Here is a 13,623-nt window from a genome sequence, read left to right on the forward strand (position 1 = left end):
AATTGATATTTACGATTGGATTGAATGATATATGATTATTCGAGAGATGTGTCGCATGCTAGGATATTAGTTTCTCACGGATCAAGTACATGTTTATACGTTTTATATTATTGTTTTATTGAAATGCGATGCTATGTTTTTATAATAATACCGTTAGTAAACTGCGAACTCACTCAGTATTTTCCCAAATACTGACCCCTCACCTTTGATGTTTTCAGGTGCTTAGTATGTGGACCTAGCTAGAGGCCAATTTTGAAGTCCAGAAGTCAGCTGTGTAGGTTTAGTTTCTGACTTCTGTAAATGCTGCAGTAGTGGTCCCGTATGACAGAGTCGTAGCCGAGACAGCAGTACACATTGAGTGTACATATTACTTGCTGCCCAGTTTATATGTTTTTGTAGGCTACGTGTTTTATATGTTGTGCACGGCACTAGGTGCCAGTGATATGTTGGATACACTAACTGATATATATAGTACCGCGAGGCCAGTTCGTACGAGGTACGGTAACTAGAACCCGCGAGGATAACAGAACAGTTAGTGTAAATGTTTGTGTATACATGTTATGTATACTTGCTTCTGTTGCTTTATGTTATTTGTTTATTATTTGCGAAAAATTAATAGTGATTTAAGGCTTGCTACGGGTTCCGGAGCTACCACTCCCGTTCCCTAGCGCCGGTTGCGGCTCAATATTTTGGGTCGTGACAAGGCGCCTTTTAATTCTTGTTTTTAAACCATTATTTGACTAATCGTTAGTTAGTTAGTTAATTGTTAAGTTTCTAGTTAATTGTTTATTTTAATATTTATCTATTTTAGTCTTTTTGTTACTTCGTGATACGAAATTTTGCTCGTTTTTGCTAAACAAATTGAGCGTCAAACTAAATCATTCTCGTCACACCTCTACATTCCTCGTGGGTTCGACAACCCGGACTTAAAATCCATTATATTACAAGTTGAGATTAACACGCTTGCGTGTTTTTATCAACAATCACAAGCTAAAAAGTGTTATGATGAGAGTGTTGAAGAATTTAAAGAACCAAAGGAAAAAAAAAAGATAAAGACGAAGCAAAGGAAGAAAAAATTGATTAAAAAAGATATGAACTTTATCGTGTTTTGCAAATTTAACACGAACTTTTAAATTTGGCAAATTTGGACCAACTTTTAATTATTGTTATAATTTTAGACACCGGACAATTTTTCGTCCAAAAATGCTAGTGTTTGCTAGAAAGAGAAAAATAATACTCCCTCCGTCCCATTTAGAAAGTCCCATTATCATTTTTTTATGTCCCACTTAAGAAGTCCCATTGTACCTTTTTAGCATAATTTCTCACTTTTACCCTTTATCTTATGTTAATAGCAAAGCTCATTTACAAGGCTATTAATGATATGCATAATTTCAAAGCACAATTAATGAAGATAAAACAAGAAAAAAAATATGTTTTGTATCTTCTTAATATATGTGAAAAATAACAATGTGACTTCCTAAATGGGACGGAGGGAGTATGTTGTATGTGAAAGAGATAAAAAGAGAATATGTCGTGTATGAAAGGAATATCCTCTATACTTTATTTTTTGAAACTTCTATACTCCTTTGACTTCTAATTTAACAATGCATTAACAATAACCAACTAATAAAGTATCAAAAAGGAATATTTCTGTAAACATTTCAAAAATGAGGTATTTTTAAAAAAAACCCGAAAATAAAAGCATTGTAAGAGAAGAAAAATTATACACATGGATGCGTGACCATACAATTTACTTCTTAGATAAAAGGCTAAACCCATTTAGAGGCCCTTGTACTATATCATTTTTGTTTAAAAAGCTCCTGTACTATTTTTTTATTCTTCAGGTCCCTCTACTTACATAATTTTAGATTTTCAGGTCCTTTTTTAGTTTTTTCCAGTCCCTCTACTTACAATTTTTTTGTTCCTCCAGTCCCTCAAAAGGACCTAAAAATCGGAATTTTGTCAAGTACATGGACCTGAAGAACAAAAAAATAGTACAAGGGCTTTTAGAATAAAAATGATATAGTACAAGGACCTATAGATGGGTTTAGCCTAGATAAAACAAGGACATTTTAATCAAAAATTTAAAAAAACGGGCTTGTCCCGTGTTAGTCATAAACCAACATTTTCCGATTAAATCTAAATTTTGACCGACTTTTTACATCTTTCTATCAGAAACCGAAGAAGTTAAAGTCAAATATACATCTCATTCTTTAACTTTTATTCTCTAGTAAGGAATACCATATTGTTCTTTAATACTCGTAAATTGCTACCGTTCAACATTGTACATAAAAAGGTAAAAACAATTACAGTAAACCCTCTAAAAATTAATATGCATGGCGGATAAAAAATTATTTAATTATTAGAATTATTAATTTATTAAATATTAGAAAAGACGTAATATTGAAATTGGTTCCCTGAAATTTTATTAATTATTAAAATAATTAATTTATTAAGTATTGATTATTAGAGGATCTACTGTATATTAAATCAGAATACTGATATATAATTTTTTGGTGGAACTTAGAAATAATGAATTAGACAACATTGTACGTGACAAAATTTAAGAAAAATTTAAAAATTAAAAAGTTAAAATTAAATATCTGGTACATAATAAGTACAGAAAACTTATGAACAACAAATAAATAAAAAATCTATTTTTTATTTATCTAAAAAAACAAATAAATAAAAAACAATTAAAAAATGCAAAAAAAATAAAACTTAATATAAAAAAGAAGTTGTTTAAATTTTTTAGCATAAAACAATAAATTGATATGACATATGTAAAGGTTTTTTAAGGATAGTAAAAATAGATTACAATTAACCCTCTAATAATTAATATACATGGTAGATTAAAAATTATTTAATTATTAAAATTATTAATTTATTAAGTATTGATTATTAGAGGGTCTACTGTATGAACAATATAGTAAACTGGATAATTTTTATAAAGCTTAATCATCCAAAAATACCCCATATTCTTAACTTTTTTGCTTATAGCCTCATTTTTTAAAATCTCCAATTTTAGCGCATTTTACAATTTTCAATCTCAATTATAGCTATTTATTTAGATTTGAGTGGAAAAGGGTTCAAATTCACCCTCTATGTTGCTTTATGTTTAGTTTTTTTTAATGATAAAAATGCAAATTGGAACAATATGAAGCAATCTCCAATTTGAACAAATGGTTATAATTGTAACTGAAAATTTAAAAATGGATTAAACCTAATTTTTTTAAAGGTGAGATAAAAAAAATTCAAAAAAATTGAATATTTTTAAAGCAATAAGCATAAATATTTATAGTAATTTGCTCTTATAAATATTAACAATATATAATTAAAAAAAGTTGCATAGTTTTAAAATTATTTATACTAAAATTATTTTTAAAATTGATTAATCGTGAGAGATGCATTATCAGCCATCATAATATCTAGAATTAGACCTGTTCATGGGCCGGGCTTGGGCGGGCTCAAACCGGGCTTAGGCGGGCTTGAATTTTTTAAAGATAAGCTCAAGCCCGCCCAAGTCCGGTTCGGGCTTTAAATATACTACCCAAGCCTTGCCCTAATGCACTATTTTTACGGGTTCGGGCGGCTTACCTTGTTTTTCTACAATATTCGAAGTCCGAGCCCGCCCATAAAAAATTGGACTTTTTTCAGACTCGGGCTCGGGCCGGGCTTGGGACCAAAAATTGGTGTCCAAACCCGGCCCTAAGAGGACGGGCCTGGGCGGGCGGGCCGGGTACACAAACCCATGAACAGGACATAAACATTTCAAAGTGCATAACCCTTCATTATCAATTTATCATCCATTAACTTATGTTTTAATCAAGTTTTTGAATTTCAATCAATAACAGAATTTTCTCTAGACTTATATATACCCAAACAAAAAAAATTATTTATTTCCATACAAATACAACAAACTGTTGTTTGCATTAGCTAATAATCCCGCTCATTCACCATCCTTATCATGCCCGAAATCGGCAGCAGCTTGAGCCGCGCGCGTCAAAGCATCGGAAACCCAGAGAGCTCCCTTGGCGAAGTAAGTGCTATTGTATACAGCATTAGCAGCAGCTACAGCAGCTTTTCCTGTATAAGTAGCTGCAACTACAGCTGCTGTACCTGTAACTAATATAGCCGAGGCAGTGATATTGGTGATATGGTACTTCTCATCGACAGATTTTACGGTTTGCATACCTTCTTGTATCTTTTCAGTCAGCCCGATTCTGTTGCTAAGCGCAGCAATCTTGGCGGCTGTAATGGCCGAAAGTTTATAGGATTCGTCGAAGGATTTGGCTTTGATCAATGTGTCTTTTCCTAAAATGTATCCTTTGGATAGCATTGTCTTGACAACTTCCTGAGCCACGGTCACTGCTTCTCCTGGAGTAGTAGCATACTGGTCTATGTAAGTTCCCTGCCGAAAATTTCTAATGAGTTGGTTCGAAGAACACCTCAAAAACAGTCTTTGAACAATTGATTCTTGTAGTAGAATTTTCGAAAGAGCAATCAATAGGTTACTATAAATAAGAGATTTTGGTACAAACCGTTGTGCCACCGTTCCAATGATATGATTCATCTGCATAAGTCCCCCAGTGCGAAATGCATACACGTTGATCTACAATAGTAGCTCCCTATCAATATCAAAATTGGTATGAAGTGGTGAGATTGACCACTAAGCTTTCAATTAACTGAGATTAGGGCTATAGCTGAGTAGAGCCGATTAAAGAGTTGATCGGGATTGACTCGAAAAACTTCCATATCGACTCAAAGTTAATTGAATCAAGCTCGATTTTAATAGTATTTCTACTACACTCTAGCTCAATAACACCCCTAGCTGGGAATACATTCAATTCGTGGTCATTTCAAACGCTAAACAATGATCAGATCTAGACATATATAAATGCAGGATTTTCTTCAAAGTCACATGGAGCAAAACATTATACTAACATATTATAATGTAAAACAGATGGTTGAAGTACCAATTTTGCTAACCGAAAATCCAAGATACTTACACTGAGAAGGATGGCAGTTTCAAGAGCGTAGGCACTTTTAAATGTCACATATGCTGTACAACCATAGTCACCAGATCTGTTTTCAGACAAACAAAAACCATCGAAATAAATTACATAGTGAACAAAATACTTGTATGAATTAAAAAATCAAGTTAAGCAGGGTAAATGCATTAAAAAAGGACAAGTTTTAGCAGATGGTGCCGCTACAATTGGGGGTGAACTCGCCTTGGGAACACTATGAATCTCTATTTGGAAATGAAATAAGTGAAGCAAGAAGAAATCAATTGGCAGTTACGCTGTACGAATAGCTCTTGAGTTCTAGTTTCCGTATTTGTTTTCATTTCCAAAAACACTTCAAAAACTTTGAAACTCTATAATTATAACCTATTCTTGTAAAACAATTCATAAATAATGACACGGGAAAACAATGATGAATTGAAGGCCTTTAATTTTTTTTCCATTTTTTGTTTCAAAAGTTATTTATATGTCAGAAGATGCATAACTAATGTCTAAGTTGTATACACCAACTTGGCAAGAGGGAAAGAGAAAAAAATTAATTCTAGAAACAGAATTCTATTCATCAAATATACCTGAAATCATCAAAGTGAAACAGATGAACAATGAGCACAATAGTCATGCATATACATTCATTCTTTTGACCTTATACGACAGGATTACACTTACCAGTTTTATTGCATACAAACTTTTCGAATCCTATATTTTGACGAGTCATTTTCATTTTCGGAAACACCTTTGAAACTCTAAGACTCTATATTTGATAACCTATTCTTATAAAATATGCTGTTATCCGCTTTTTTTTTGTGCTACATAGATTGCCAATTCACATTTGCTTAAACTAGGTAGATAAAAATCACCTCATGATTTCAACATGCTCAATAGCACCACAATGAGCAAAGAAGTCGTAAACATCCTCCACCGTTGCTTTAGGCGAGAGGCAAGTAACTTCGGCTGTATAACCGCCAGGATGCATCACTCAAGTCCGCAGTTCTACGACCCGAGAGCTGGATAAGTTTTATACAAGTAGTAGACCTATAAATAAAAAGTTCATCAAGCTATAAAGATAATGCACACAGGGCAGTTTCTGTTTCTGTTTCTAGAAATAAACATTGCTCACTTCAATACTTTTAGAGATAACAATCAATTTCATTCTGCAGAAATGACCATATTCTGAAGAATAATAGAGATAAGGAAAGTGGCAAATAGGACAATATATATATTATCATATTGCTCTATCTTATGATCCTGAGGTTCATAAACATCAGTGGTCCCTCCTAGTGGTGTGCAAAACTCAAACCGAACAGACTAATCAAACCGACTAATTCCGTTCAGTTTTGTTCGATTTATTAAAAAAAAACTTCAGTTCAGTTTTAGTACAAATCGAACTTAAAAAACCAAACCAAAAAATCCACGAAACTGACACTGGTTCAGTTCGAGTTGGAAAATACTACGTCCTGTAAATTCAATTTAGTTCGGTCAAGAAAGGTAAGAATTTGGTTCGTTTCGGAATCAAGTTTATATACCATGCTTTTTCAGAATCAAATAACACATCTACCTGATAAAAGATAGCAATGTAATTGATTTATCCTACAAGATCATAATCGGATTAGCACGCTATCCAATGCATAAAATCTTTTTTCTTATTCAAGGTTAAGAAGTGCAGTTCTTGATCACTTAGAACTTCAAATTCCAAACAAAATGAATTAATAAATAAAAAAAATAAAATCACTTCCTTTCAAATTAAGAGAAATTAGTAAATGCGAGTAAGGTCTAGCCCAAGTGGCTAAGGCTCTCCGGTGCATTCATGAGGTGTCGGTTTTCGAGCCTAGTAGGGCCAATGGTTTACGGCCATTTAAAATCTGAAAAATCTAACTACTAACTACAAACTGCTAACGTAATTAGATTCTCTCTCATTAAAAAAAAAGAGAAATTAGTAAATTGCCCTCTAATTTCCACAAATGGGCAGTGTGTAATCTTTTTTTTTGTTTTTATAATTAGAGAGAATTAATTAGGTCAGCAGTTTGTGGTTAGTCTAGCGTGTAATCTTGTTAACAAACATTCAAATTAATAGGAAAAAACAAGAAAATGAACAAATAAAGCTACAAATTAGAAGCATCAAAGAGTTGTTAATACTGAATTAGAAATATGAATTAATATAATACTAAATTAGTTGTTGATGATCAAGATGCTAAATAGTGAGTAATTAAAGAGAAAGGCAGTTCAATTTTCATACCTGTAGCATGGATGATGAGTAATGAAAGTGATGGAGATAAGAGTTATGGTGGAGAGATGGCTAAACTATGAGCAAAGTGATGCAATTAGTTGATGATGGCCAATAATTGGAAAGACGTCACCTTGTGCTCTAATTTTCGATGAAAAAATTAACAAAAAAATTTTGATCAACCAAAATTGTCCTTATCAACTAGAGAATTTTTAATAACATTAGATATTAAAATAGTAGGGATAAATTGTAGGGAAAAAGGTTATTTATGCCTTTAATGTTTGTTTACTGGATCAAGTGGGACTCTAACGTCCGAAAAAGTTTAAATATGCCTCTAACGTTATAAAAAGAATAATCAGGCCCCGATTTTGACTCATAAATGAGATTTTAGGGGTCTGATTGTCAAAATAGAGAGTCTTGTTGTTCACTTTTTAAGACATTAGGGGTATATTTGAATCTTTTCTAGTTGAGAGCTTATTTAATCATCGAGTCAAATATTTGGGGCATACATGATGCTTTTCCCCAAAATGTATAAAGGCCTAATGACAAAAAAAGACAATTGTTTATCAACAATACTCGTTGTTATGTTAGAACCTTTTAAATGTCTTGGTAATGTTCAAAATCTGTCATCTTTCTAAAAAAAGTGTGTGCTGATGCTGATGTGTGAACTGCCACATATGTGCCATATATGAAAAACATTTTAAAGTTCTAAACGTTTAACCTTTTCGGAATATTATCTACATATTTTGCTTAATATTTTTCATATATGACAAATATGTGGCTGTCCACGTCATCGACACATCAGCATCAACCCATTCCTTTTCGAGTTGGGATATTTTTAAACGATATACTGTAATATCAAATATTATCGAGACGTTTTAAAGGTTTCGACAAAATGAGAATTTTCACTAAATGTTTGGAGTTTTTGGACCATTAGCTTATATAAAAGGATTACTTATTAATTAAATTTGCATTTTCTAATCCACCATTCATCCTTTATGCTCATTTTTAGTAAAATTATTCATTTCCATACAAAGACAACAAACTATTGTTTGCATTAGCTAATAATCCCGCTCATTCACCATCCTTATCATGCCCGAAATCGGCAGCAGCTTGAGCCGCGCGCGGTGAAAGCATCGGAAAGCCAGAGAGCTCCCTTGGCGAAGTAAGTGCTATTGTATACAGCATTAGCAACAGCTACAACAGCTTTTCCTGTATAAGTAGCTGCAACTACAGCTGCTGTACCTGTAACTAATATAGCCGAGGCAGTGATATTGGTGACATGGCACTTCTCATCGACAGATTTCACGGTTTGCATGCCTGCTTGTATCTTTTCAGTCAGCCCGATTCTGTTGCTAAGCTCAGCAATCTTGGCGGCTGTAATGGCTGAGACTTTATATGATTCGTCAAAGGATTTGGCTTTGATCAATGCGTCTTTTCCTAAAATGTATCCTTTGGATAGCATTGTTTTGATAACTTCCTGAGCCACAGTCACTGCTTCTCCTGGAGTAGTAGCATACTGGTCCATGTAAGTTCCCTGACGAAAATATCTAATGAGTTGGTTCGAAGAACACCTCAAAAACAGTCTTCGAACAATTGATTCTTGTAATAGAATTTTCGAAAGAGCAATCAATAGATTATTATAAATAAGAGATTTTGGTGCAAACCGTTGCCACCATTCCAATGATATGATTCATCTGCATAAGTCCCCCAGTGCGAAATGCATACACGTTTTTTTCCTAAAATGTATCCTTTGGATAGCATTGTTTTGACAACTTCCTGAGCTACGGTCACTGCTTCTCCTGGAGTAGTAGCATACTGGTCCATATAAGTGCCCAGCCGAAAATTTCTAAAGAGTTGGTTCGAAACAGATTATGAACAGGTTGAACAATTTCCCAAGCACACGAAATGAACTGGTGATTCGAAATAGCAATCAACAGAGTACAAATACGCGATTTTGGTACAAACTGTTGTTATGCCACCGTTCCAGTGATATGATTCATCTGCATAAGTCCTCCAGTGCGAAATGCATACACCAACATCTACAATAATAGCTCCCTATCAATATCAAATTTGGTATGAAGTGGTGAGATTGATCGCTAAGCTTTCAATTAACTGAGATTAGGGTTATAGCTGAATAGAGCCGATTCCAGAGTTAATCGGGATTGACTCGAAAAACTTCAATATCGACTCAAAGTTAATTGAATCAAGCTCGATTTTAATAGTATTTCTATTAGACTCTAGCTCAATAACACCCCTAGCTGGGAATACATTCAATACATAGTCATTTCAGAAGATAAAACATGATCAAATCTAGACATAAATGCAGAATTTCCTTCAAGTCGCATCGCATGGAGCAAAACATATTATACTAACATATTATAATGTAAAACAGATGGTGAAGTACCAATTTTCCTAACCAAAAATCTGAGATACTTACGCAGAGAAGGATGGCAGTTTCAAGAGCGTAGGCTCTTTTAAATGTCACATATGATGTACAACCATAGTCACCAGATCTGTTTTCAGACAAACAAAAACCATCGAATTAAATTACATAGTTACAAAATACTTGTATGCATAAAAAAAACTCAGGTTCAGCAGGGACAAATTTTAGCAGATAGTGCCGCTACAATTGGTGGTGAACTCGCCTTGGGAACAGATTGGTGAGCGTTCATTAGGGACCATTAAATGTATGAACTATATCTGGAAATGAAATAAATGAAGCAAGAAAAAATAAATTGACAGATACGTTGTACCAATAGCTCTCGAGTTCTAGTTTCGGTATTTGTTCTCATTTCCAAAAACACTTCTAAAACTTCGAAACTCTATAATTATAACGCATTCTTGTAAAACAATTCATAAATAATGACACGGGAAAACAATGATGAATTCTAGACCTTTTATTATTTCCATTTTGTGTTTTAAAAGTTATTTATATGTAAGAAGATGCATAACTAAGTCTAAGTTGTATACACCAACCGGGCAAGAGGGGAATAGGAAAAAATGAATTCTAGAAACAGAATTCTAGGCATCAAATATACCTGAATCATTGAAGACAGGATTACATTTTCCAGTTTTGTTGCATTGAAACTTTTTGACGTTTCATTTTCATTTTCGGAAATGCGATTGAAACTCTAAGACTCTATATTGATAACCTATTCTTATAAAATATGCTGTTATCCGCTTTTATTTCAGCATTTTCTTTTCAACGTTATGTTTTCTGTGCTACATAGATTGTCAATTCACATTTGCTTAAACTAGGTAGATACAAATTACCTCATGATTTCAACATGCTCCATAGCACCACAATGAGCAAAGAAGCCGTAAACATCCTCCACCGTTGCTTTAGGCGAGAGGCATGTAACTTCGGCTGTATAACCGCCAGGATACATCACTCTGCTCCGCAATTCTACAACCCAAGAGCTGGATAAGTGTTATACAAGTACTAGACCTATACATAAAAAGTTCATCAAGCTATAAAGATAATGCACACAGGGCAGATTATGTTCTGTTTTTAGAAAAAAATATTGCTCAATTCAATACTTTTAGAGATATCGCTGTAGCAATCAATTTCATTCTGCCAGAAATGACCATGTTCTGAAGAATAATAAAGATAAGGAAATTGACAAATAGGACAATATATATATTATCATCTTGATGTATCTATTGCTCTATCTTCTGATCTTGAGGTTTACAAACATCAGTGGTCCCTTCAAAGGGTGTACAAAAATCAAATCAAACCAAACCGAATAGGGTTTGATTTATTGGTGGGTTTGATTTATTACATATTGAGAAATGGCCAATGAATGATATAGAAAAACTGAAGAATTAGGAAATGTTTATGCATCAATACAAACTTCTCACCTTAGATTAGTTAAAACATTGCGTATGCATGTTAAGCCGATCATGCCTTTCCAAGAAAGAAAGAGATGCCTTTTCTAAATTGTAAGCAAGGTTAAAAGATAAATTGATATTAACATTACCTATGTATTGGTCAAGATATGAATGGCTAATTCCTTGTCCTATAATATGTCTTGTTCGTCCATTACGCATGTCTTTTTCCACAATTGCTGGCTTCTTGTAATATGCTTCTCCAAAAAGTTTATCATACTCTATTGGGTCAAACGGTTGCCTGAGAATTTCTGTGACCCTTTCCCTAAACCAAGAATGTTCATTTTTGCAAGAGCTCTCAAGCCACTTGCTGCCCTCGTCCTCCTTAATTGACAAAATTACATAGTATTAACAAAATGAAAAGGCTTCGCACAATTTAAGCTATCAGATACATGTAAAAGCAAATAATTAATAGCACAAATAATTTCAGTACTGCATACCAGATTAGTAACAAAAGGAGTATGCTTTTCATTAGCAAATGGATCAGAGTCCATCACAATAACTTCTGAATCAGACGACTCATCCTCGTCATATACTACCTTTGCACCAGTTTCAGGTGTAAATATCATATTTCTCCCCTCCTTTTTCATATATTCCAGAAAAACTTCGTAGCTATGATCTACAATTTTATGTTCTATTTTGCGTCTGCAATCGTGGTTGGTTTTCACTACAGCTTCTTGACTGCAACGTTTTCTTTTAGGATTTTCTGCTCTAAACCTATAATGTGATCCATCATCCCTTTCATATTTCATCTCTCTCCCCTCCTTTTTCATAGATTTAAGAAAAACTTCGTAGCTATGATCCACAGATGCATTAACAGAATCATCCAAATCAAAAAACTTCATGTAATCTTCCTTATTATCAACTCTAATATTGTTTTCTTCATCACTCACCAGCATGTCCTCTACCGTCCTAGATTTATCATCTTTACTATCAACAACGGACTCCAAAGCAGTAAACTTCTCGTAATCAGAATCCAAATCATTTACATCAATCTAACCTTGTCACTTCCATTCCTACAAAAACCATCGTCAAGTGGTTCAAAATCTAAACTATCCAGGTACTCTCTATAATCAGAATCAACAATGCAGCTTGATTTTCTCTTCTTGCCTACCATTTCTAACCAAACACAAAATAAAGCAGACACAAACTCAAATTACCACCAAACAGAAGCAGAAAACCTACGACACAAACTAAAAGAAATAAACAAAACAATAACAGTTGCATTCTACTCTACTCTACAAACGTTTGCATTAAAAACTAGTAATAATTCATGCAAACCGTTGCTTTATAATACAGTGTTAAACAACTGACCTTATAATTGAAGATTTCACTGAGAGAATCAGACAAACAGAAAATTCAAAAGAATTTGGTCTGGTTTTCTCACACGTTATTCGCATAAATATTTATTGCTAATTAAATGTACACTCCTCATACGCTGCCGTTTTACATAGGGTCAGTGTCAAACCTAATTAGTTTATTCGGGCGGGTCGTGTTTTAATTAGGGGAAAATTAGGCAAAAAAGTATTAGCAATTTGGAGAAATTTGACACTTTATGGACGAACTATAGTTTGGTTCCTTCAAAATTTCGACCAGCCAGTCCGTTTTAATTTTTTAATCTCTGCTTATAATATAAATGAATTTAGTTTTAGAGTTATCAAAAGCCATGAATTAGTTGACCCAAGTTTTTTCTACAATAAAAATATATTATTCAGTTTTTTTTAGAATATATATTATTCAGTTTTTATTTAAATTTAAATAGCTCCTTTTTTTTTTTGCCAAAGATAATAATATATAAATATATAAAAAGAAAGGCCATCTCTTGGAGATGATGAACCATTCTTAAATAACGAAACTAAAAGTGGACTTAGCGGCTACTAATACAGCCATCCAATTACACATTCGTTTAACAAATCATAATACCAATGCGTGAATAATTTGTTAAACGAACGGTAGCAATATAAAACAATAAAATTTAAAAATGAATTTAATTACCGTTGATGTCGACTAGAGTATATAAATATTACCTTAATTTTGTAGAATGTAAAATTGAAATGTCGAGATGATTCAGAATAAGACACACCGGCATAGTGTACATGATTATTTAAATTAAAAAATAATAATATAAAAACAATTTAATCTTACCTGATAATAGCGAAGTTCCACCACTTGACGACATAGGACGGGAGCTAGAGGGGCCATTTGAGAAGCCCCTCTTGCCCAAGTAAATATTGTATATAAACATTGGGGATGAATAAAGACAACAAACTATCAAAAGCAACTTAATAAGAATTGACAATGATATGAAATAACCGGTTAAAACAAAATATTCAATAATACAAGCTTCACCCTGTAATTTAATTTGAATAATTTGAAATATATATGAAGATTTTGATTCTAAAAAACAAAAGAAGGGGCTAATTGAGGGAGTTGAAGAAAAATATTTTATCAGAACAAATCATGCAGAACCGTAAAGGAACTAGG

The 13,623-nt window shown here is 33.2% G+C and overlaps 2 protein-coding genes and 1 pseudogene across 2 annotated transcripts; all 3 read right to left on the bottom strand.

The window, feature by feature from the left end:
- Positions 1–3,791: 3,791 nt before the first annotated feature.
- On the bottom strand, positions 3,792–7,418 carry LOC126674770 (binding partner of ACD11 1-like). The gene is made up of 5 exons (XM_056105251.1): positions 7,261–7,418; positions 5,885–6,059; positions 5,010–5,085; positions 4,542–4,628; positions 3,792–4,411 (listed from the first exon to the last, which is right to left on the bottom strand). The coding sequence occupies exons 2-5, from the start codon at positions 5,998–6,000 to the stop codon at positions 3,950–3,952; spliced, it is 741 nt and encodes a 246-aa protein (XP_055961226.1). The 5' UTR covers positions 6,001–6,059; positions 7,261–7,418; the 3' UTR covers positions 3,792–3,949.
- Positions 7,419–8,302: 884 nt separating this feature from the next.
- LOC130015331 (binding partner of ACD11 1-like) lies at positions 8,303–10,655 on the bottom strand (annotated as a pseudogene).
- A 463-nt stretch (positions 10,656–11,118) lies between these two features.
- On the bottom strand, positions 11,119–12,404 carry LOC130015238 (uncharacterized). The gene is made up of 2 exons (XM_056105000.1): positions 11,580–12,404; positions 11,119–11,463 (listed from the first exon to the last, which is right to left on the bottom strand). The coding sequence occupies exons 1-2, from the start codon at positions 12,036–12,038 to the stop codon at positions 11,119–11,121; spliced, it is 804 nt and encodes a 267-aa protein (XP_055960975.1). The 5' UTR covers positions 12,039–12,404.
- Positions 12,405–13,623: the final 1,219 nt, after the last annotated feature.

Source organism: Mercurialis annua, linkage group LG3 (genome assembly GCF_937616625.2).
Source record: "Mercurialis annua linkage group LG3, ddMerAnnu1.2, whole genome shotgun sequence".
NCBI lineage: Eukaryota > Viridiplantae > Streptophyta > Magnoliopsida > Malpighiales > Euphorbiaceae > Mercurialis > Mercurialis annua.

What these genes read in the sequence shown, in the direction of transcription:
- LOC130015238 (XM_056105000.1), bottom strand. Translation starts at nt 12,038, where the DNA reads ATGCTGGTGAGTGATGAAGAAAACAATATTAGAGTTGATAATAAGGAA. An exon ending in CTCCTTTTGTTACTAATCTG is followed by an intron (nt 11,464 to 11,579) that starts GTATGCAGTACT and finishes TTGTCAATTAAG; the next exon opens with GAGGACGAGGGCAGCAAGTG.
- LOC126674770 (XM_056105251.1), bottom strand. Translation starts at nt 6,000, where the DNA reads ATGCATCCTGGCGGTTATACAGCCGAAGTTACTTGCCTCTCGCCTAAA. An exon ending in AAACTGCCATCCTTCTCAGT is followed by an intron (nt 4,629 to 5,009) that starts GTAAGTATCTTG and finishes TGATATTGATAG; the next exon opens with GGAGCTACTATTGTAGATCA. An exon ending in ATTGGAACGGTGGCACAACG is followed by an intron (nt 4,412 to 4,541) that starts GTTTGTACCAAA and finishes AATTTTCGGCAG; the next exon opens with GGAACTTACATAGACCAGTA.